The sequence below is a fragment of the Clupea harengus genome, chromosome 8 (genome assembly GCF_900700415.2).
Source record: "Clupea harengus chromosome 8, Ch_v2.0.2, whole genome shotgun sequence".
NCBI classification, from domain to species: Eukaryota; Metazoa; Chordata; class Actinopteri; order Clupeiformes; family Clupeidae; genus Clupea; species Clupea harengus.
The window spans coordinates 11327962-11354721 of NC_045159.1; the positions used below are offsets into that span (position 1 = coordinate 11327962).

General features: G+C 39.8%; 1 protein-coding gene and 1 pseudogene across 1 annotated transcript; both read right to left on the reverse strand.

Moving 5' to 3' along the window:
- Positions 1-12025: 12025 nt before the first annotated feature.
- LOC105901020 lies at positions 12026-15890 on the reverse strand (annotated as a pseudogene).
- Positions 15891-22566: 6676 nt separating this feature from the next.
- On the reverse strand, positions 22567-23589 carry LOC105901018 (trace amine-associated receptor 13c-like). The gene has a single exon (XM_031571320.1). The coding sequence runs from the start codon at positions 23587-23589 to the stop codon at positions 22567-22569; it is 1023 nt and encodes a 340-aa protein (XP_031427180.1).
- Positions 23590-26760: the final 3171 nt, after the last annotated feature.

Consider the following 26760-nt stretch of genomic DNA (forward strand, 5'->3'; position numbering starts at 1 on the left):
TTAAGTTAGCCTGCCCTGGAGCAGGTTAGTGCTAATCGATATGTAACTATGGTGATTTATCAAAAGTTGCTTCCACGAACCAAAAAGAGGGGCGTTTTTTATCTTAGCCTGAAAATTAGCTAGCTAAACCGTTTAGCGAGCTACGACGAATACCCCCCAGATCTCAATGTGGACACTGGAAACACATATTAATACTAGGTGCCAATTTAATCTTGTTAAAATCATATCATATCTAGGTACATTCTGGATACTAGACTCCTTTTAATGGCAGGTGTTAAAAGTCCCATTATTTAAAGCTGTTAATACCAAGATTATCAATGAACCAATAACTATACGTTTCTATGTATTAATAATATAGAACACATGCATGCATGCAAGTACTTTCAAACCAACATTCCCACTCTCACATCATATCACCTTTGACATACATTCAATTCCATCTACTGTGTAGTTATGTGGATATAAACAGACAAAGGATAGAGATTTTATATACTTTCCTCAGAGAGGATACAGGCATGATGAGTTATCCAGCAGCTTATGAAAACAAAGGATGATTCCCAGTGTTTTCATAGCCTTTCTTTCTGAGGTCTATGTTAGCCTTTGCTCTTCAGCTAATGATTTGAAGCGTCCCACAACTGTGGACTTCTCGTCTCTGTCCCACTTTTAAAGTATGCATCTATATTTCTAGTATGGGCCAACAATGCAACAATAAGGTCAACGACACCCGAGGTGACATTCATTCAGTCACACCCTCCCTCCCCAGTTTTGTAATTAATTGCCTTTGATTATATTTGCTGGTCTATTTAATGTTGCACAAGGGTGAATTCTGCCAACTTCTACTATTTAGAACCTTCAACCTTTACTATTTTGGTTGTAGTTATTAAGATACTCATTAATCAGAGTTCCAAATGCTCTTCAGCCAATGATTTGAAGCGTCCCACAACTGTGTTTATTGACTTTTTGTCTTTGTCCCACTATTAAAATATGCATGTATATTACTAGTATGGGCCGACAATGCAACAATGAGTTTAACGACACCCGAGGTGAAACCTACAACCAACGTACATTCTCCATAACAAATGCTTTCTTCTTCAGAACAGTATAGGTTTGCATTGCAGTGTATACATACTGTACGTCACAAAATTAAGGTTTTAAACATTAGTTGGCTGATCAACAGTGCTTCCATGTGGTGACACAATTCCATCAACCAACACATCAAAAATGAATGTGAACATCAACATAAACATCATTACAGAGCAGCTATAGACCACCACAATCTTATCCAACATGCTTAACCAGTTCAGGATGACAGTAATACAAGGCATTACTGATAGATTTAACTGTTTTCTGTATTTAAGTTGATAAAAATAGATCCTGAATCTAAAATTCTTAGAGATAAGATGTGTTTAACAGAGGCTCTGAACCACGAATAACCGAATGCATAGATGATCGACAATATCAAAATAAATGTGCTAAACATCAGTACAGAGCAGCCATACATAATAAATGTTTCACCCAACATGCTTAAACGGTCCAGGAGGACATTTGGGGAATTACTAATACATGTAACTGTTCTCTGTAGTTAAGTTGATAAAAAATAGATCTTGAATCAAGATGTGTTTTACAGAGGCCCTGAACCACAAATAATGAAATCCATATGATCGGGTTCAAGAATGAATATATATATAAATAATCCAAACAACCGCAACGGCCAAATATGAATCTGATCAACTTTATGATGAGAGATGCAAATGTAGTGAATTATCCAGCAAGTTATGAAAACAAATAAGACAATTCCCAGTGTCTTAGTAGCCTTCCTCTCTGAGGTCTTCGTCAGTCCAGGCTGTTCGGCTGATCGATGATGAATACTGAGGAGAAAGAAATGTAGATAGTTTTGATTGAGCCATCTATGAAGCTGATATATAATCCTTTGTTTGCAAATGTATAATGGAAACAGATTAGGGAACTGTATTTTTGCCAATGATGCGTGCAGTGTAAATCTAGCCATAATCAATCATATTCATTCATGTTTAGATATCAGTGAGTACGTCCTGTGTAGTACTATGAGTAGTCAGTGCATGGTAGTTAGTACATGTTAATCACATTGAGTTACGTAAAATATGAAGAAAACTGCATTGTTCACATAGTATGACCCAATGCGGTGGTTAATTTTTGGCCTCAACACCAGTAACTTGTATTATAACTACAAGCCTGACCGCTGAAGAAACTATGTTTGTCTTTTCAAAGCCTAGAGTGGGTGACTCTTATGCACAGTGTGTGACTTCCACCTCATACATGTCTGTGAACACCCATAGAAGAATGTGCCATTTTGGTAATGGCGAAACATGAGGAGTTAATGCAGTTTTCTAAATAGTTTAATAACTTGTAATTCCAAGGCCTAATGCGCCCATAAACCCTTGTCAATCAAAGGAATCGATTCAAAATCCAAACAATGAGGTCATATTACCACTCAGAGTCCCTGGACCTCATTCAATCTGTTTATTTACCTTAAACACCCCTAAGAGCCTCTCAGTGTTGGTCCTACATGTTGAAGGTTCTCTCCTAATGGTGGACTAATCCTCTGTGGAGTGTCAGAGGCGTAGAGAAAGCACACATAACACAACGTGTTCACAATGTTGTTCAAATCAAAATGATGCAAGTCACAGTATTAATCTTTGGAGATCACTTTAATGATCCTTTGAATTTGTTTGTCTGTCTTTTCTTGTTGGGAACCCTGGACACCAGAGGGCCCTATTAACACCTGTAGAGTGCACAGCGCATCCATAATGAGGGTCCAAACCTCAATGCTTGAACGGCTCCCATTAAAGGTCTGAAATGAAAGACAAACACTAGTTGATGCAATAGCTACTCCCTCTGGCTTGTATGGTTTAACACGGATGACATAAGAGTTTACTACATTAAATATCATATTCCATAATATTGGCTCTGTTCAATTTATAAATTTGAAATGTGTAAAAAGTTAACAGATTTGACTGACACTCAGCATTGAGTTAACATCTCAACAAATATTGTTATAATGTTATAATTATATGTAGCTAATATTTTGAAATATGTAAGCTGTCTTTCTCACACCAACCAACTATTTATGAGTGTTTACATTTTTCTGTGTTGCATAAAGCCATTGTTAGCAGATTTTAAATGTTCTGGTTCTAAATGTATACTATATGGTCTTAATGATTTAAAAATGAGTTGGTTCTCTTTCAGCGCCAGTGTAGCAGGGGCTTTTGGGTATAGGACTGCTGGTGAGTGTTCAGATATGCGGGCCTGACAAGAGAGCATATGAAGACTGCATTAGGGGCAAGCCAGAGCACACTCTAACAATATTTCAACCCCCCAACCCCACAGCCTCAAAGAACCCATCTTGAAGGCCATATGACAGCCGATGCACCATATAGGACAGGGCCTATGCCATAGAATGGGGAATATGTCATTTTTGTTGTACAAAATAACCGAAACATGATTGTTTTCTGAAGGGACAAAGAATAGTCTGTTAAATGATCCTCAAACCCACCAAAGTTATGAATTGACTGAAATGTGTTTTGATGTGCACTCCTACTAAAAATTGTTATTACAACAGTGTCTCCTCCCCTGTGTTAATGTGTAGAGCTCTTTCCATTGAGAGGTGTCCCCATGTTGAGGGTTATGATATTTGATGTTACATTTATGCAATCAATTATGTTCAGCTGAGGAACACTGCGATAATATAAGGCATTAAACACATTTATGTGAAATTAATCACTTTACAACGGCATCGCAGTTTACTGAAAACATTCATGCAAAACAACAGCGCGCATATATCAGTCACTCATGACATTTTAAGTTTTTCACATATGAATGTTAACAGCTCTTGACTCATTATTAATTAAATAACTAGGTCTGAGAGGTTGGGTTTATATAAAGGTAAACTCTGTTAGACTGTATAGTCAGGCCTGATAGGAAGCAGATGTGGTCCTGATAATTTGGAGGGCCGCTACTGTTTTAACTTCAGCTGTAAGGCACAAGGTGAACATTGTTGAAAGGCATGGAGATGGCTACTCTTTCACGATGGTCTTGAAATCAGTAGAAATTACAGGGGCTGTATAATAGCAATGACTGAACATCCTTTTCACAATCTTACTGCTATATTGGGTAGATGCATAGATTAATTATTGTATGGTGTATTTTAAACTTTTAGTATAAAAACAGTCACATCTTTACTCCAATCACTTTCTGTAACTGAAATGATAGGTTACTTTGGTGGAACCCCAGTTCTCTGAAACCACAAGTTCTTCTCACCCACTGATGCACAACATATTAATCCGTGCTCATGTAACAGAGTTGAAATGAACCTAACTTTAGATTAAGTGAATTCAAACAAAATTTGTATTTCACATACAATTGTGATCCAATGTTTTTTTGATGTTCTATGTGAAACCTGGAAATGTCCTAAGTACTATACTGCATTCACTAATGTTCAATATGAGGCTGCGCGACTGCTTGTTTATTTTCTTTCACTTTAACGCATTTTGGGCGTTTGCGCTACGCGTACCTTAGAGCTAGTCTATCCCTGTTGGAGGTAAGCAGTCTTTGGGAGCGCTCTGTGAATAATTTGATATTTTAATAATTGAACATGTTTTACTTACTAACTATTGATTGTATATAAATGTATATAAGTTGCACTAATGGACGCTCTAGCAAACTAACGATAGGAAGTGATTTGTAGAGGTTGTAAGCAACATGAAGTATATTTTGATTTCCATATGATTTAGAATGCTTTGCAACGCATGCGGTTAGCCAGTAAGGCAGTGTTTGCTAGCCGGTACCTGAGAGCTAGTCTATCCCTGTTGGAGTACGTATGCAGTCGCGTTTGCAGTAAAGATTTTGTGGATTCATTGTTTCTATTGTGAATGCAGGCAATAAAAGCCACTGTGAAGAACCCCTGGTCCGATTCTCTGTCATTGATACACACGAGAGTGAGGGTCGTTACACTCATCCCTCCAAACGAGGGACAGGGACTTTCAAAGACTGTTCAGCCTCCTCTCCGTACAGCCACGAGAGTGATGACAGCTTTTCAGCCCTTGCCTCTCAATAAGAGAGAGAAGTAGCACGCGATGCACATGTCTGCACTAACTCCAGCTCAGTCTCGCCTTCTTCAGAAAAGGCCTCACAGAGTCCTCCCATCTAGAAGTGCTTGAGAAAGTTAAACTTGTGTGGAAGACAAGCTCTACAGCTGTCCACACGTTCATTCAGTCACACCCTCCCTCCACAGTTTTGTAAATAATTGCCTTTGTCTATATTTGCTGGTCTATTTAATGTTGCACAAGGGTGAATTCTGCCAACTTCTACTATTTAGAACCTTCAACCTTTACTATTTTGGTTGTAGTTATTAAGATACTCATTAATCAGAGTTTCAAATGCTCTTCAGCCAATGATTTGAAGCGTCCCACAACTGTGTTTATTGACTTTTTGTCTTTGTCCCACTATTAAAATATGCAGCTATATTACTAGTATGGGCCGACAATGCAACAATGAGGTCAACGACACCCCAGGTGAAACCTACAACCAACGTACATTCTCCATAACAAATGCTTTCTTCTTCAGAACAGTATAGGTTTGCATTGCAGTGTATACATACTGTACATCACAAAATTAAGGTTTTAAACATTAGTTGGCTGATCAACAGTGCCTCTGTGTGGTGACACAATTCCATCAACCAACACATCAAAAATGAATGTGAACATCAACATAAACATCATTACAGAGCAGCTATAGACCACCATAATCTTATCCAACATGCTTAACCAGTTCAGGAAGACAGTAATACAAGGCATTACTGATAGATTTAACTGTTTAACAGAGGCCCTGAACCACGAATAACGAAATGCATAGATGATTGGGTTTAAGAATGAATTTATATAAATAATCCAAACAACAACTGCAACGACCAAATATGAATCTGATAAACTTTCTGATGAGAGGATGCAAATGTAGTGAATTATCCAGCAAGTTATGAAAACAAATAAGACAATTCCCAGTGTCTTAGTAGCCTTCCTCTCTGAGGTCTTCGTCAGTCCAGGCTGTTCGGCTGATCATTGATGAATACTGAGGAGAAAAAAATGTAGATAGTTTTGATTGAGCCATCTATGAAGCTGATCTGTAATCCTTTGTTTGCAAATTGTATAATGGAAACAGATTAGGGAACTGTATTTTTGCCAATGATGCGTGCAGTGTAAATCTAGCCATAATCAATCATAATCATTCATGTTTAGATATCAGTGAGTACGTCCTGTGTAGTACTATGAGTAGTCAGTGCATGGTAGTTAGTACATGTTAATCACATTGAGTTACGTAAAACATGAAGAAAACTGCACTGTTCACATAGTATGTCCCAATGCGGTGGTTAACTTGTATTATATATGCAAGCCTGACCGCTGAAGAAACTATGTTTGTCTTTTCAAAGCCTAGAGTGGGTGACTCTTATGCACAGTGTGTGACTTCCACCTCATACATGTCTGTGAACACCCACAGAAGAGTCTGCCATTTTGGTAATGGCGAAACAAGAGGAGTTAATGAAGTTTTCTAAATAGTTTACCTTAATAACTTGTAATTCCAAGGCCTAGTGCGCCCATAAACCCTTGTCAATCAAAGGAATCGATTCAAAATCCAAGCAATGAGGTCATATTACCACTCCGAGTCCGTGGACCTCATTAAATCTGTTTATTTACCTTAAACACCCCTAAGAGCCTCTCAGTGTTGGTCCTACATGTTGAAGGTTCTCTCCTAATGATGGACTAATCCTCTGTGGAGTGTCAGAGGCGTGGAGAAAGCACACATAACACAACGTGTTCACAATGTTGTTCAAATCAAAATGATGCAAGTCACAGTATTAATCTTTGGAGATCACTTCAATGATCCATTGAATTTGTTTGTCTGTCTTTTCTGGTTGGGAACCCTGGACACCAGAGGGCCCTATTAACACCTGAAGAGTGCACAGCGCATCCATAATGAGGGTCCAAACCTCAACGCTTGAACGGCTCCCATTAAAGGTGTGAAATGAAAGACAAACATTAGTTGATGCAATAGCTGCTCCCCCTGGCTTGTATGGTTTAACACGGATGACATAAGAGTTTACTACATGAAATATCATATTCCATAATATTGGGTCTGTTCAATTTATGAATTTGAAATGTGTAAAAAGTTAACAGATTTGACTGACACTCAGCATTGAGTTGACATCTCATAACGTATAACGTTGAAATTATATGTAGCTAATATTTTGAAATATGTAAGCTGTCTTTCTCACACCAACCAACTTTTTATGTTTGCATTTTTCTGTGTTGCATAAAGCCATTGTTAGCAGATACTAAATGTTCTGGTTCTAAATGTATACTATATGGTCTTAATGCTTTAAAAATGAGTTGGTTCTCTTTCAGTACCAGTGTAGCAGGGGCTTTTGGGTAAAGGACTGCTGGTGAGTGTTCAGATATGTGGGCCTGACAAGAGAGCATATGAAGACTGCATTAGGGGCAAGCCAGACCACACCCTAACAATATTTCAACCCCCCACCCCCACCCCGCAGCCTCAGAGAACCCATCAACCTGAAGGCCATATGACTGAGGATGCATCATGTAGGACAGGGCCTATGTCATAGAATGATACATATGTCATTTTTGTTATACAAAAACATTGAAAAATGATTTTTTTCTGAAGGGACAAAGAAAAGTCTCTTAAACGATCTTCAAACCCACCTAAGTTATTAATTGACTGAAATGTGTTTTGATGTGCACTCCTACTAAAATTGTTATTACAACAGTGTCTCCTCCCCTGTGTTAATGTTTAGAGCTCTTGCCATTGAGACGTGTTAGGTGAAAATTCACTCTAGTTACCTCAGGACTCCGGAGCTGCATAAAAGTATATTTATTAGACAAACAAAAACAACAATTGCAATCGGGCTCACTCCCAGCACAAGGCTGAAAGTGAAGCAATGATAAACACATTGCACAAGGTTTATATAGACAGAAGTTTAGTTTTCATTAGGGATAACCACGTGGTGGATCTCTGACGTCCGAGGCTCCCTATATTGCAAGGATGGCAGTTTTGCACAAGGTCACCTCTGGTCTAAACATGCTCTTGTACATATGCAGACTAAGTGGCACCTAATATTCTAAGTTACACACACGCAAAAACACAGAAAAGCCATGTTCCTGCTTACATAAGTACATGATTCATATAAGGTAATTAATAATACAAGGCACTTGATTATTATATTCTTAAGTCATTAACAGTGTTTGGAAATTATGACATTTGATGTTACATTTAAGCAATCAAGTATGTTCAGCTGAGGAACACTGTGATAATATGAGGCATTAAACACATTTATGTGAAATGAATCACTTTACCATGGCATCACAGTTTACTGAAAACATTCATGCAAATATTAGTCACTCATGACATTTTAAGTTTTTCACATATGTTTTTAAACAATTTTATTTATAAATCAAATAACTCGGTCTGAGAGGTTGGGTTTATATGAATGTAGACTCTGTTAGACTGTATAGTCATGCCTGATGGGAAGCAGATGTGGTCCTGATAATGTGGAGGGCCGCTACTGTTTTAACTTTAGCTGTAAGGCACAAGGTGAACATTGTTGAAAGGCATGGAGATGGCTACTCTTTCACAATGGTCTTTAAATCAGTAGAAATTACAGGGGCCGTATAATAGCAATGACTGAACATCCTTTTCACAATCTTACTGCTATATTGGGTAGATGCATAGATTTATAATGTTATGGTGTATTTTAAACTTTTAGTATGACATGTAGGCCATTATGTAAATAGTCACATCTTTACTCCAATCACTTTCTGTAACTAAAATTACTTTGGTGGAACCCCAGTTCTCTGAAACCACAAGTTCTTCTCATCCACTGATGCACAACATATGAATCCGTGCTCATCTCTCCAAACGAGGGACAGGTACTTTCAAAGACTGTTCAGCCTCCTCTCCGTACAGCCACGAGAGTGATGACTTTTCATCCCTTGCCTCTCATTAAGAGAGAGAAGTAGCACGCGATGCACATGTCTGCACTAACTCCAGCTCAGTCTCGCCTTCTTCAGAAAAGGCCTCACAGAGTCCTCCCATCTAGAAGTGCTTGAGAAAGTTAAACTTGTGTGGAAGACAAGCTCTACAGCTGTCCACACGTTCATTCAGTCACACCCTCCCTCCACAGTTTTGTAAATAATTGCCTTTGTCTATATTTGCTGGTCTATTTAATGTTGCACAAGGGTGAATTCTGCCAACTTCTACTATTTAGAACCTTCAACCTTTACTATTTTGGTTGTAGTTATTAAGATACTCATTAATCAGAGTTTCAAATGCTCTTCAGCCAATGATTTGAAGCGTCCCACAACTGTGTTTATTGACTTTTTGTCTTTGTCCCACTATTAAAATATGCAGCTATATTACTAGTATGGGCCGACAATGCAACAATGAGGTCAACGACACCCCAGGTGAAACCTACAACCAACGTACATTCTCCATAACAAATGCTTTCTTCTTCAGAACAGTATAGGTTTGCATTGCAGTGTATACATACTGTACATCACAAAATTAAGGTTTTAAACATTAGTTGGCTGATCAACAGTGCCTCTGTGTGGTGACACAATTCCATCAACCAACACATCAAAAATGAATGTGAACATCAACATAAACATCCTTACAGAGCAGCTATAGACCACCACAATCTTATCCAACATGCTTAACCAGTTCAACATGTTTGGTTTAGGCGTCTCATGTAACTTTAAATGTAACAGCACTACCTTAATTTGATCCCTTACACAATATTTACATGTTTGTTGGATGAATGTAGTTTTCTGTGATTTTCAGCATCAGTGTATCAGGGACTTTTGGGTAGGACTGCTGGTGAGTCAGAGCACACTCTAACAATACCCCCCCCCCCCCCCCTCACACACACACACGTACACACACACACACACACACACACATACACACAGCCTCAGAGAACCCATCAACTTGAAGGCCATATGACTACGGATGCACCACATAGGCCAGGGCCTATGCCATAGAATGGGGAATATGTCATTTTTGTTGTACAAAATCAACAAAACATGATTGTTTTGTGAAGAAACAAAGTATATAGTCCATTTTTGCTGGTAATACTAATGCTGAAGCTGTTAATGATTATTTGTATTAATTATAATCAGTTCAATTCTTTATTTGTATTCCTATTCAAGATCACACAAGGGACCTTTGATGAGTAGGCTACATGTCTGCTAAGTTTAAACTACCTGAAAGGTAATCATTCGGTTTACTCTTTACTCACACTTGCATTCTCACACTTTTCATCGTATCTAGGTGTGCATGCTCCTTTCAGTTAGTAATCAAAGGTTTGTAGGAGTGAATGCTTGAACAGAACAGAATCAGGAACAATAGTCACCAAAGTGTGGGTATAAAAGCTCCCTCTAGTGGTGCAAGGATCCAGGTGGCTCCCCTGCCTGATTTCAGAGGTCTAGGGATGCCTGGTTTACAACCATGTTGACAAACAGGCCTATTCTTTATGATGAAGATCGACAAGACACTGGCTTTTGTGCTTGCTTTTTATTTTTAAATGAGCTCAGTCCCTTCTCCTGCACTCTCTGAAAAATGAATCACATATACACACACCTAATTCAAATAAAGACAGGGATCAGATACTCACGCCTAATTCAAAAAAATACAATGAAGGAGAAATAAATTCTGAAAATTCCAGAAAAATAAATATGTACAGCAATTGAATAAAAAAAACAATATTTATATATCACAAGATTTACACTTTAGACATTTGTTGGCTGATTAACAGTATCTGTGTTTGGCGCCAAAATTCCTTCATCCAGCACGTCAAAAATGTTCAAAATAAATGTGCCAAACATCAGTACAGAGCGGCCATAGATAATAAATGTTTTACCCAACATGCTTAAACAGTCCAGAAGGACATTTATACCAGGATTTACTAATTAATGTAACTGTTCTCTGTAGTTAACTTGATAAAAATAGATCTTGAATCTAGATGTGTTTTACAGAGGCCCTGAACCACAAATAATGAAATCCATAGATGATCGGGTTCAAGAATGAATATATATAAATAATCCAAACAACAACTGCAATTACCAAATATGAATATGATAAACATTCTGATGAGAGGATGAAAATGTAGTGAATTATCCAGCAAGTTATGAAAATGAATAAGACAATTCCCAGTGTCTTAGTGGCCTTCCTCTCTGAGGTCTTCGTCAGTCCAGGCTGTTCGGCTGATCATTGATGAATACTGAGGAGAAAGAAATGTAGATAGTTTTGATTGAGCCATCTATTAAGCTGATATATAATCCTTTGTTTGCAAATGTATAATGGAAACAGATTAGGGAACTGTATTTTTGCCAATGATGCGTGCAGTGTAAATCTAGCCATAATCAATCATATTCATTCATGTTTAGATATCAGTGAGTACGTCCTGTGTAGTACTATGAGTAGTCAGTGCATGGTAGTTAGTACATGTTAATCACATTGAGTTACGTAAAATATGAAGAAAACTGCATTGTTCACATAGTATGACCCAATGCGGTGGTTAATTTTTGGCCTCAACACCAGTAACTTGTATTATAACTACAAGCCTGACCGCTGAAGAAACTATGTTTGTCTTTTCAAAGCCTAGAGTGGGTGACTCTTATGCACAGTGTGTGACTTCCACCTCATACATGTCTGTGAACACCCATAGAAGAATGTGCCATTTTGGTAATGGCGAAACATGAGGAGTTAATGCAGTTTTCTAAATAGTTTAATAACTTGTAATTCCAAGGCCTAGTGCGCCCATAAACCCTTGTCAATCAAAGGAATCAATTCAAAATCCAAACAATGAGGTCATATTACCACTCAGAGTCCCTGGACCTCATTAAATCTGTTTATTTACCTTAAACACCCCTAAGAGCCTCTCAGTGTTGGTCCTACATGTTGAAGGTTCTCTCCTAATGGTGGACTAATCCTCTGTGGAGTGTCAGAGGCGTAGAGAAAGCACACATAACACAACGTGTTCACAATGTTGTTCAAATCAAAATGATGCAAGTCACAGTATTAATCTTTGGAGATCAATTTAATGATCCTTTGAATTTGTTTCTCTGTCTTTTCTTGTTGGGAACCCTGGACACCAGAGGGCCCTATTAACACCTGAAGAGTGCACAGCGCATCCATAATGAGGGTCCAAACCTCAACGCTTGAACGGCTCCCATTAAAGGTGTGAAATGAAAGACAAACACTAGTTGATGCAATAGCTACTCCCTCTGGCTTGTATGGTTTAACACGGATGACATAAGAGTTTACTACATTAAATATCATATTCCATAATATTGGCTCTGCTCAATTTATGAATTTGAAATGTGTAAAAAGTTAACAGATTTGACTGACACTCAGCATTGAGTTAACATCTCAACAAATATTGTTATAATGTTATAATTATATGTAGCTAATATTTTGAAATATGTAAGCTGTCTTTCTCACACCAACCAACTATTTATGAGTGTTTACATTTTTCTGTGTTGCATAAAGCCATTGTTAGCAGATTTTAAATGTTCTGGTTCTAAATGTATACTATATGGTCTTAATGCTTTAAAAATGAGTTGGTTCTCTTTCAGTACCAGTGTAGCAGGGGCTTTTGGGTAAAGGACTGCTGGTGAGTTTTCAGATATGCCGGCCTGACAAGAGAGCATATGAAGACTGCATTAGGGGCAAGCCAGAGCACACTCTAACAATATTTCAACCCCCCAACCCCACAGCCTCAAAGAACCCATCTTGAAGGCCATATGACAGCCGATGCACCATATAGAACAGGGCCTATGCCATAGAATGGGGAATATATAACCGAAACATGATTGTTTTCTGAAGGGACAAAGAATAGTCTGTTAAATGATCCTCAAACCCACCAAAGTTATGAATTGACTGAAATGTGTTTTGATGTGCACTCCTACTAAAATTGTTATTACAACAGTGTCTCCTCCCCTGTGTTAATGTGTAGAGCTCTTGCCATTGAGAGGTGTCCCCATGTTGAGGGTTATGACATTTGATGTTACATTTATGCAATCAATTATGTTCAGCTGAGGAACACTGCGATAATATAAGGCATTAAACACATTTATGTGAAATCAATCACTTTGCAACGGCATCGCAGTTTACTGAAAACATTCATGCAAAACAACAGCGCGCATATATCAGTCACTCATGACATTTTAAGTTTTTCACATATGGATGTAAACAGCTCTTGACTCATTATTAATTACATAAATAGGTCTGAGAGGTTGGGTTTATATAAATGTAGACTCTGTTAGACTGTATAGTCATGCCTGATAGGAAGCAGATGTGGTCCTGATAATGTGGAGGGCCGCTACTGTTTTAACTTTAGCTGTAAGGCACAAGGTGAACATTGTTGAAAGGCATGGAGATGGCTACTCTTTCACGATGGTCTTGAAATCAGTAGAAATTACAGGGGCTGTATAATAGCAATGACTGAACATCCTTTTCACAATCTTAATGCTATATTGGGTAGATGCATAGATTAATTATTGTATGGTGTATTTTAAACTTTTAGTATAAAAACAGTCACATCTTTACTCCAATCACTTTCTGTAACTGAAATGATAGGTTACTTTGGTGGAACCCCAGTTCTCTGAAACCACGAGTTCTTCTCACCCACTGATGCACAACATATTAATCCGTGCTCATCCCTCCAAACGAGGGACAGGTACTTTCAAAGACTGTTCAGCCTCCTCTCCGTACAGCCACAAGAGTGATGACAGCTTTTCATCCCTTGTCTCTCATTAAGAGAGAGAAGTAGCACGCGATGCACATGTCTGCACTAACTCCAGCTCAGTCTCGCCTTCTTCAGAAAAGACCTCACAGAGTCCTCCTATCTAGAAGTGCTTGAGAAAGTTAAACTTGTGTGGAAGACAAGCTGTACAGCTGTTCACACATTCATTCAGTCACACCCTCCCTCCCCAGTTTTGTAAATAATTGCCTTATATAATTATATAATTGCCTTATATTTGCTGGTCTATTTAATGTTGCACAAGGGTGAATTCTGCCAACTTCTACTATTTAGAACCTTCAACCTTTACTATTTTGGTTATAGTTATTAAGATACTCATTAATCAGAGTTCCAAATGCTCTTCAGCCAATGATTTGAAGCGTCCCACAACTGTGTTTATTGACTTTTTGTCTTTGTCCCACTATTAAAATATGCATGTATATTCCTAGTATGGGCCGACAATGCAACAATGAGTTTAACGACACCCGAGGTGAAACCTACAACCAACGTACACTCTCCATAACAAATGCTTTCTTCTTCAGAACAGTATAGGTTTGCATTGCAGTGTATACATACTGTACGTCACAAAATTAAGGTTTTAAACATTAGTTGGCTGATCAACAGTGCTTCCATGTGGTGACACAATTCCATCAACCAACACATCAAAAATGAATGTGAACATCAACATAAACATCATTACAGAGCAGCTATAGACCACCACAATCTTATCCAACATGCTTAACCAGTTCAGGATGACAGTAATACAAGGCATTACTGATAGATTTAACTGTTTTCTGTATTTAAGTTGATAAAAATAGATCCTGAATCTAAAATTCTTAGAGATAAGATGTGTTTAACAGAGGCTCTGAACCACGAATAACCGAATGCATAGATGATCGACAATATCAAAATAAATGTGCTAAACATCAGTACAGAGCAGCCATAGATAATAAATGTTTCACCCAACATGCTTAAACGGTCCAGGAGGACATTTGGGGAATTACTAATACATGTAACTGTTCTCTGTAGTTAAGTTGATAAAAAATAGAAATCATAGAATCAAGATGAAAAAAAATAGAATCAAGATGTGTTTTATAGAGGCCCTGAACCACGAATAACGAAATGCATAGATGATCGGGTTTAAGAATGAATTTATATAAATAATCCAAAAAACAACTGCAACGACCAAATATGAATCTGATAAACTTTCTGATGAGAGGATGCAAATGTAGTGAATTATCCAGCAAGTTATGAAAACAAATAAGACAATTCCCAGTGTCTTAGTAGCCTTCCTCTCTGAGGTCTTCGTCAGTCCAGGCTGTTCGGGTGATAATTTGAAACGTCCTACAAAATAATTTATGGCCTTCTCCTGTCTTTGTGCCACACGCAAAATATGCATATACATCCCAATTATGACAGAACAAGGGCCAATAAATACAATGAAGAGGTCAACGACACCCCAGGTGAAGCTTAAAACTAATGTACATTCTCCATGACAAATGCTGTACTCTTCAGAACGATACAAGTTTGCATTGCAGTACATTAGAGTTAGGTTGTATATGACAGAGTATAACCAAATGAGCAAGATAAATAATATAGTTTTACTAGCTGTCATGTTGGTGCAATAAAGCAAGGGCTCACACACAGCGTAATATCGATCAACAGCTATTAACAGCAGACTATACAACAAGACAAAAATAACAGTGAAAACAGTGGCCTGGAAAATAGAACAAAATGTTTTCCCAAAGTACCAACATGATTCTATGAGCTTAATGCTCTCTATAGGAATCACAATCAACCCAACGATGAAGTCAGATATGGCCAGAGAGAGGATGACCAGGTTGGTTGAAGTGTGAAGGTGTTTAAAGTGACAAATGGAGATAATCACCAGCATGTTCATAAATACAGTAAAAAATGATATTAATGAGAACATTTTTTACATAGAAATGTACTCTGGTTTCGATCGAACCACCTTTGAACAGGAGAAATTGTGAGATGGAAAACAATACGAAGCCGTATGATAATCCTTAGATTCGGTGGACTCCATGTGGAATTAAATGAACAGTGCTGTATTCGGTCAAGGCTGGTGGAAAGAGTAGTTGCTGCTGTACTGCTTGGAGCCACTGATCTTCCTCAGGACGTACATCACGACTGAACTGCAGCTTTATGGCTGTTCTACAGAATGTTCCACCCCTTTACAACATTTAATATTAATGACTGTGATAAAGTATTTCATAACTAATGATGACATGGATTGAATTATTACACTCCAATTCTGATTGATCCGACAGAGCTCAAGAAATCGAACTTGCTTCTTGTAGCATCTTGAATTATCCTACAAAAACATGGGCAGTGCTAAAACATTGGCATGATAAAACATTTTTGTCCACATTTGGCCACAATCTGATCGTCTCTTCTTTATTTGTCATTAAAAAGAAAAGTCCATTTCTTTTTCACTGTAGGTTAATGTTTGAATCACAATAAAATCTAGATGTGTTTTAGGCCAAAAGTTGGTCATCTCATCCAAAGTGGACCATTTCCCATATGAATCACATGTAACTGAATATAAGATAAGATAAACCTGTATTAATCCCCGTAGGAATATAAACATTACAGTGCACAATTTAACTAAAATTAGGTCTTCCCATGCACAGTGCACATATGGCCACATTAGCAACCTTTGACTGACTAAAAAACAAATCCTGCTACACATTTTATTTCGTTTATTTTTATGATTGCTTAGTTTTTTTTATGTTGCTGTGTTTTTTTGTTAAAAAAATAGCATACACAGTTTTCTTTTCATTTTTCTATTGTCATCCTGACCTGCCATAAAATCAGTCTCTGGGCCAAACCTTGATAACTTCAGAATGTTCACATAGAGTTAAGAATAGCATTAAGTCTTGTATTAACTGTACTGAACATTCTAAAAGTAGCAACTTTGGATATAGGGTGGAGATCCCTTGCAGCACCATGTCTTCCTATTTACTGTGTGGCCTATGGCCTTGGTTTGGGGCATGCCAGCATAAGAAACATCTGGTTCCATGCAGATGCTTACAACATGAAATCACTTGCAGAACCACTGCTACCTCTGGAGCCATCATTAAGCAACCTAGGTTACACACACAAAAAACATGTTTGGTTTAGGCGTGTCATGTAACTTTAAATGTAACAGCACCACCTTAATTTGATCCCTTACACAATATTTACATGTTTGTTGGATGAATGTAGTTTTCTGTGATTTTCAGCATCAGTGTATCAGGGGCTTTTGGGTAAAGGACTGCTGGTGAGTCAGAGCACACTGTAACAATACCCCCCCCCCCCCCCCCCCCCCACACACACACACACACAGCCTCAGAGAACCCATCAACTTGAAGGCCATATGACTGTGGATGCACCATATAGGAACGACCTATGCCATAGAATGGGGAATATGTCATTTTTGTTGTACAAAATCATCAAAACATGATTGTTTTCAGAAAGGACAAAGTATATAGTTCTGTTGTACTGGTAATACTAATGCTGAAGCTATTAATAATTATTTGTGTATTTTATAATCATTTAATTTCTTTATTTGTATTCCTATTCAAGATCAGAAGATAAGGGACCTTTGAGTAGGAGTGAATGCTTGAACAGAACAGAATTGGGAACAATAGTCACCAAAGTGTGGGTATGAAGGCTCCCTCTAGTGGTGCAAGGATCCAGGTGGCTCACCTGCCTGATTTCAGAGGTCTAGTGATGCCTGGTTTACAACCATGTTGACAAACAGGCCTATTCTTTATGATGAAGATCGTCAAGACACTGGCTTTTGTGCTTGCTTTTCATTTTTAAATGAGCTCAAGACATTTGCACTCACTGAACAGTGATCACATATACACACCTAATTATCAGATATCAGGATCAGATACTCACGCCTAATTCAAATAAATACAATGAAGGAGAAATAAATTCTGAAAATTCCAGAAAAATGTACAGCAATTGAATAATAAAAAAAATATTGACATATCACAAGATTTACACTTTAGACATTTGTTGGCTGATTAACAGTGTCTATGTTTGCCGCCAAAATTCCTTCATCTAACACGTCAACAATCTTCAAAATAAATGTGCTAAACATCAGTACAGAGCAGCCATAGATAATAAATGTTTTACCCAACATGCTTAAACGGTCCAGGAGGACATTTATACAAGGCATTCGTAATAAATGTAACTGTTCTCTGTAGTTAAGTTGATAAAAAATAGATCTTGAATCAAGATGTGTTTTACAGAGGCCCTGAACCACAAATAATGAAATCCATAGATGATCGAGTTCAAGAATGAATATATATATAAATAATCCAAACAACTGCAACGGCCAAATATGAATCTGATAAACTTTCTGATGAGAGATCCAAATGTAGTGAATTTTCCAGCAAGTTATGAAAACGAATAAGACAATTCCCAGTGTCTTAGTGGCCTTCCTCTCTGAGGTCTTCGTCAGTCCAGGCTGTTCAGCTGATCATTGATGAATACTGAGGAGAAAAAAATGTAGATAGTTTTGATTGAGCCATCTATGAAGCTGATCTGTAATCCTTTGTTTGCAAATTGTATAATGGAAACAGATTAGGGAACTGTATTTTTGCCAATGATGCGTGCAGTGTAAATCTAGCCATAATCAATCATAATCATTCATGTTTAGATATCAGTGAGTACGTCCTGTGTAGTACTATGAGTAGTCAGTGCATGGTAGTTAGTACATGTTAATCACATTGAGTTACGTAAAATATGAAGAAAACTGCACTGTTCACATAGTATGTCCCAATGCGGTGGTTAACTTGTATTATATATGCAAGCCTGACCGCTGAAGAAACTATGTTTGTCTTTTCAAAGCCTAGAGTGGGTGACTCTTATGCACAGTGTGTGACTTCCACCTCATACATGTCTGTGAACACCCACAGAAGAGTCTGCCATTTTGGTAATGGCGAAACAAGAGGAGTTAATGAAGTTTTCTAAATAGTTTACCTTAATAACTTGTAATTCCAAGGCCTAGTGCGCCCATAAACCCTTGTCAATCAAAGGAATCGATTCAAAATCCAAGCAATGAGGTCATATTACCACTCCGAGTCCGTGGACCTCATTAAATCTGTTTATTTACCTTAAACAACCCTAAGAGCCTCTCAGTGTTGGTCCTACATGTTGAAGGTTCTCTCCTAATGATGGACTAATCCTCTGTGGAGTGTCAGAGGCGTGGAGAAAGCACACATAACACAACGTGTTCACAATGTTGTTCAAATCAAAATGATGCAAGTCACAGTATTAATCTTTGGAGATCCCTTTAATGATCCTTTGAATTTGTTTGTCTCTCTTTTCTGGTTGGGAACCCTGGACACCAGAGGGCCCTATTAACACCTGTAGAGTGCACAGCGCATCCATAATGAGGGTCCAAACCTCAATGCTTGAACGCTCCCATTAAAGGTGTGAAATGAAAGACAAACACTAGTTGATGCAATAGCTGCTCCCCCTGGCTTGTATGGTTTAACACGGATGACATAAGAGTTTACTACATGAAATATCATATTCCATAATATTGGGTCTGTTCAATTTATGAATTTGAAATGTGTAAAAAGTTAACAGATTTGACTGACACTCAGCATTGAGTTGACATCTCAACAAATATTGTTATAATGTTGTAATTATATGTAGCTAATATTTTGAAATCTGTAAGCTGTCTTTCTCACACCAACCAACTATTTATGAATGTTTACATTTCTCTGTGTTGCATAAAGCCATTGTTAGCAGATTTTAAATGTTCTGGTTCTAAATGTATACTATATGGTCTTAATGCTTTAAAAATGAGTTGGTTCTCTTTCAGTACCAGTGTAGCAGGGGCTTTTGGGTAAAGGACTACTGGTGAGTGTTCAGATATGCCGGCCTGACAAGAGAGCATATGAAGACTGCACTGGGGGCAAGCCAGAGCACACTCTAACAATATTTCAACCCCCCACCTCACAGCCTCAGAGAGCCCATCAACCTGAAGGCCACATGACTGAGGATGCATCATGTAGGACAGGGCCTATGTCATTGAATGATGATAGTCATTTTTGTTATACAAAAACATTGAAACATGATTGTTTTCTGAAGGGACAATGAATAGTCTCTTAAGCATCTTCAAATCCACCAAGTTCAAGTTATAATTTGACTGAAATGTGTTTTGATGTGCACTCCTACTAAAATTGTTGTTACAACAGTGTCTTCTCCCCTGTGTTAATGTCTAGAGCTCTTGCCATTGAGAGGTGTCCCCATTTTGACGAGTATGACATTTGAGGTTACATTTATGCAATCAAGTATGTTCAGCTGAGGAACACTGCGATTATATAAGGCATTAAAAAGATTTACGTGAAATTAATCACTTTACAACGGCATCCCAGTTTGCTTAAACAACAGTGTGCAAATATCAGTCACTCATGACATTTTAAGAACTTCACATATGGGATTTAAATGGTTCTTGACCTTTTATTAATTAAATAACTCGGTCTGAAAGGTAGGACTTATATGAATGTAGGCTCTCTTAGACTGTATAGTCAGGCCTGATAGGAAGCAGATGTGGTCCTGATAATGTGGAGGGCCGCTACTGTTTTAACTGGAGCTGGAGCAAAGACAGGTGAGGTGCCTTCCTGTAAGGCACACGGTGAAGGTGCAGGTACTTTCAAAGATTTTTCAGCCTCCTCTCCGTACAGCCACGAGAGTGATGACAGCTTTTCAGCCCTTGCCTCTCAATAAGAGAGAGAAGTAGCATGCGATGCACATGTCTGCACTAACTCCAGCTCAGTCTCGCCTTCTTCAGAAAAGGCCTCACAGAGTCCTCCCATCTAGAAGTGCTTGAGAAAGTTAAACTTGTGTGGAAGACAAGCTGTACAGCTGTCCACACGTTCATTCAGTCACACCCTCCCTCCCCAGTTTTGTAAACAATTGCCTTTGATTATATTTGCTGGTCTAATTAATGTTGCACAAGGGTGAATGCTGCCCACTTCTACTATTCAGAACTCCAAAAACCTTCAAGTTTTATTAGCTGTTGATATGGTGATTTTGGTTGTAGTTATTAAGATACCCATTAATCAGAGTTCCAAATTAATAGTTTAGTATACTTTATTAGGCTGATTTATGAGACTGATTTGGGATTGTTCTTTTATTTTCTCCACTATTGAACACACCACCATGTGTTCAACCTAATTTACCTGCTGTTGTGTTGAATAGTTGATGCCTATCCAATTGGGTGAGATCCCCAACATTTGATTCGTGCTGTTGACAGGATAGTACCAACATTATGATTGTGGCCTTTGTGAAGAAAGTAATAATATTTATGCACAATTGCACCTACATTTATTTGTCGCCCGTCCACAGAGCTATTGTCCTTATGTTATTTTGGAGAGATCTTGCATGAACCCAGCCTTGGTTATGTTCTCAGACTAAGGCTCATGACTCCACTTTAGTATAGACGAGTAACTATATACATATAACTTAATGCTAGAGTGAGAAACAATATGCCTGTTGCAACGCTGTATACATTCTGTTGAGGAAGTAAGTAAACATGTATACGCTTACACTGCATCATCAATAATGTGTTTATATGAAGCCTTTTAAAGGGTACTTGTTCATCGTCCTCAATTCCAAAGGTAGGATGACCCACACATCTTTAGTCTTCCCATAACTTGAAGCCCGCCTGCTCCAAAATAAACAGGTCCTAATTCATGCTGTGGCTTGTTTTTACCACAAGAGTACACTGTTGTCCATAGTGAACATATGATTGCATTTTGGACCTGCTGCTTAAGATGCAGGTCAGTTTGACTTTAGCTTTGACCATTTATGGATAAAATATATTCTAAACTCTTTGTTTTGCTATCCTCTGATGGTGCATCAATGTGTCCTACATATATAAAGATTATCAAAGTCTTTATTAACACTGAGGACCTCTATATGTCAACCGCTCACCCTTTTTTCTCTCAGTGTTTTGCAGTGTGAACTACTGTCATTTCTTTGTAGGCCTTTTGAACATCAGGTTGCTGTTATAAGGATGATACATTCTATTTAAAGCAACATGTGGTTTCCACTGGATGTATTGCGGTAGAAATGTTGCAATATAACACATTCCTTCTGTTCTCTGATTATGTCATGCATCATTGGTGTGCCACAGACAATCTGTATGTTTTAGTAGCCATACATGACAAGGTCTTAACATTTCATATATTCAGTTGTTATTACAAGTGTTTTTATCCCTCCATATGTAGGTTAGGGCAATCAGATATTGCAGCATAGCTCAGCATCAAAGATACAAATTGGTCAGTGTACTGCAATTTTATTTCATCATTCCATAACCACACATACAAAATGTATTGTTTGGAAAAACTCATTATCTAATTAACACATAATACCATTATACTCATAGTTAAAAAATAATGATTAACTTAGTTATTAACTACTTATGAAAAGTTAACATGTGACAAGTATTTCACAGGTCATAACAAATATCCTACTCACATGCCATTTAGCCTCTGCCAGTTTGTCAAAGTTGTTAATGCCAAGGTTGTCAATGAACCAATAACTATATTTTTATATGTATTAACATATGAACACATGCACATGTATGTAAAGTGTGTTATGTTTGAAAAATCATGATCTTATTTACTCATAAAAGGAACCATTCTCACCCGACATGGTAAGACATCATTTAACATAAAAGAGATACTCAATTATTTTTGTGTAGTTATGTTATCATAAACAGACAAAGGATCGAGAATTCTGAGTGTTAAGATGTGCTTAACAGAGGCCCTGAACCATGTATAACGAAATGCATAGATAATCGGATTCAAAAAGGAATTGATATAAAGGATCCAAACAAGAAATGCAATGACCAGGGAAGGGTTTGATATACTTTCCTCAGAGAGAACACAGACATAATGAGTTATCCAGCAGCTTGTGAAAACAAACAGGACGATTCCCAGTGTTTTCGTAGCCTTTCTTTCTGAGGTCTTAGTCAGTGCAGGCTCATCAGCTAATGTTTTGAAGCGTCCAACAACTGTGTTTATCGATTTCTCTTGTCTTTGTGCTACTTTTAAAATATGCATATACATTCCTATTATGACAGAGCATGGGCCAACAAATGAAACAATGAGGTCAACGACACCCCAGGTGAAGCTTACGACCAACATACACTCTCCATAACAAATGCTGTCTTCTTGGGAACGATACAGGTTTGCATTAAAGTACAGTAGAGTCAGGTTGTATATGAGAGAGTATGACCAAATCAAAAAGATAAATAACAAGGTTTTGGTTGTTGTCATTTTGGAGCAGTAACGCAAGGGCTCACACACAGCGTAATATCGATCAACGGCTATTAACACCAAATTGTAGAGAGACACAAAAATAACAGTGAAGACAGTAGCCTGGAAAATGGAACAAAATGTCTTCCCGAAATACCAGCATGACTCTATGAGCTTAATGCTCTCAATAGGAATCACAACCAACCCAACCATGAAGTCAGATATGGCAAGAGAGAGGATGAGTAGGTTGGTAGGGGTGTGAAGCTGCTTGAAATGACAAATGGAGATGATCACCAATAGGTTCATAAATACAGTAAAAACCGATATTAAAGAGAACAAAATATACATAGACATGTACTCTGGTTTCGATCGAACCACCTTTGCACAGGAAACATTGTGAGATGGATAACAATATGTAATTGCATAATAATCCTTAGATTCGGTCGACTCCATGTGGAATGAAATGAACAGTGCTGTATTCGGTCAAGGCTGGTGGAAAGAGTAGTTGCTGTTGTACTGCTTGGAGCCACTGATCTTCCTCGGGACGTACATCACGACTGAACTGCAGCTTTATGGCTGTTCTACTTATGCTCCACCCCATTACAACATAAATATTAATAGCTGGATGAGATCATGTTATCATTATGTCATCAAGTATTTGATAACACAATGATAATGCCATCTTTCCGTATTCAAAAGGGGAAAATTACGGTATATTCTCATTCTGATTCAACTGACAGAGCTGAAATATATATTGTAGTGGCAAAAACAGTTTCGAGTTTTTTCCTTTAAACCCCTAGATCCTATTCCTATATCCTAGTTGATTTTACCACCATGGAGAAAGCAGGAGAAGCAATGTCAAGACTCGCAGTTCTGTCCAATAATCTAATGCAAAGGGAGTTTGACCATCCAATGTTGCCGGTTTTATTGTAGAAAAATTGTCACAAAAAATAAGGATGCAATTGCAGTTTTAAAGTCCAAATTAACTAAACTAAACGCTGCAACAAGCTGAACAGGCCCAAACAGAGACAGCGTGGTTCACGGCCTCAGCACTGAGGTCAATGACGGTAATTGCGCCCGCCTTCTCCCTGTCATGCGTGTCTGGCAGCCATTTCAAGGGTGGCACTGTCACCACCTATAGAGGGCGCACACTCACAATTCCACAAAAGGGGAAAAATCAATAAATCATTCCAAATACAAAAAACTTAAATGCGGCTCCTACATATATATATTTGATTCTTGCTTGTTGCGTCTTGCATTGTCCTATCGAACCATGGGCAGTGCTAATACATTGGCATAATAAGGGATTTTAACAGTTTTACATTGTACAAGTTCTAATTTGATCATCTCTTCTTAAAGGGAAAAGTCCATTTCTTTTTCACTCTAAGTTAATGTTCATATCACAATAAAAGCCAGACTTTGAGCTTTAGGCCAAACGTCAGTCATCCCATCCAAAGTTAACCAATTCCCTTTTATCCCATTTATCCAATCACGCCTGAAAGGCCGCGATTCGTCTGCGCTTACTCCTGGGCCCGCCCCCTCAGGAGTCTATAAATTAATCCGCGCAGCACGAATTCATCCTCTTTGAAAAACTTCGCAAGACGAAGCCCCAGCTCCGAGTATATCCTCTACGCTACCAAAAGTCAAAGAGTTTTGTGTGCTTTTGCTCTCGACGGGTTGGTGAGTTATTCAGGTTCTTTAACCCTCACTAGCTCAGGGCGCTGCAAAATTCGTTGACTCAACTAGATTTTAGAAGTAGTAGCCACTATCCTAGATGCCTAGCTGGCTAAGTTTCTGACTAGCCTGCTAGCTTGCTAACAACGTGTTCATTGCTAATTGTGTGCTTGTGTATTAATACTTTCTTCTACTTTCAGAACAAAGATGTCCAGGCAATACCCCGACTGTGGGCATGTGCGCGTGAAGGGTGACGGCCACCGTCGGTGCGTGACCTGCCTCGGCAGGACCCACGCAGAGGCGGCGCTCTCAGGCGCCGACCCTGCCTGTGGTATCTGCGCTAGCTTGACGCTAGCCAAGGCTACAAAGTGCCTTGCGCTATGGGAGCGCAAGGACGCTGAGGGGGCTGCACCGGCTCCATCCGGGGTTAATACCCTCGTAGGACCGAGTGCGCCTCCAGCCTTAGGCAATGTGAGTGTAAACAGCCGCTTTGCCGCCGCGGCTTCACCCATTAGCCTCTACCCGTCGCCGCCACCTGCTAGCCCAAGGGCCGCGGGCCGCGAGGCGGTGGAGCTACCACCGGCCGAAGTCCTGCCCAAACTGGAGCTGGACTTCGGACCGGATGATGATAGTCTGCTGGACTACTCCGACGAGCACAGCTCGGTCACAGAAGCCATGCAGACAAGCCATGATGTTCAGCCGCGGGTAGCCTCACCCCCGGCTACGTCACGGATTCTGGGCCAGCAACTCCACGAGGTTGCGCTGAGAGCAGCCAGCTGCCTCAGGCTCCCTCTCCCTCACCCTCCCAGTGTGCGGTCCTCGCTGCTGGACGGGGAGTTCTACGCTGGCCCCGCCACACCAGCTCCTAGTGCCCTCCCCTTCTTCGAGGAGGTCCACGAGGAGCTGCAGGCGACGTGGGCGACCCCCTACTCGGGCCATGCCCCAGTGCCGGGGTTCGCCCCGTACATGCAACTCCACAGGGCTAGTGAGAGCAGCTACCTCTCCTTCCCTAAGGTGGAGGATGCAGTAGCAGGCTACCTCTCGCCCGCCTCCCCCACGATGCGCCTCGGCCACAAGCCCCTCCTGCCCACGCGAGTGGCCAGGCACCAGGCGGCGCTGGCTGAGAAAGCCTACTTGGCTGCAGGGCAGGCTGCCTGCACAACCAACACGGCAGCGCTGCTGCAGCGTTACCAGGCCAAGCTCCTGACAGAGCTAGCCCCGTCGTTGGGGGAGGATCACCCGTCGGTTGTGGAGCTCCGTCGGGCGACGGATCTTTCACTCCGACTCACCAGGTGCACCTCACAGGCCCTGGGGAGGGTGATGGGTACCGCTGTGGCTACCCAGAGGTCCCTGTGGCTGTCGCTGGCCAAGCTCTCAGACAGGGAGAAGGCACCGCTCCTTGACGCCCCGGTCTGTGTCCAGGGCGTCTTCGGCAAAGCTGTTGACACAATGGCTGCCAGATTCGAGGAGCAGCAAAAGAGCAGGGAGGTATTCCAGGCTTGGATGCCTCGCTCTAGCGGCTCGGGCGAGCAGTCCTCATCGGGACACACTACGCCCACACAGGGCCAGAAGCGAAGCGGGTTCCGTTCGCCAGCCCCTCCGGCAAAGGTGCCCACCAGGCGAGGCTGGCAGAGACACCCCTTCCGTCCTCCAGCTCAGCCTGCAGCCCAGCAGCAGCCAGCTGCACGCCCTGCCCAGGGCGCAGCCCACGCCCCGCGGCAGCATGCCGCTTGCCGCGGGCGGGTCAGAGGCGAGCTTCCGGCTACCTGATGGTGACAGCTACCCAGTGGCCACACAGGGGGGAGCGGTGGAGCCCACACCGCCTCCACAGACATCCGCCCGTTGCTCACATGCGAAAATCATGTCCAGCACGGTAAGCAGGTTCTCACAAGCACCACACTCATACGTCCTAACATAAGGCCCCAGAAGGCGCAGTGCCCAGACATGCTT

Bases quoted from the DNA above. Each gene is read 5' to 3' on its own strand.
- LOC105901018 (XM_031571320.1), bottom strand. From the start codon at position 23,589: ATGGAGTCGACCGAATCTAAGGATTATTATGCAATTACATATTGTTAT.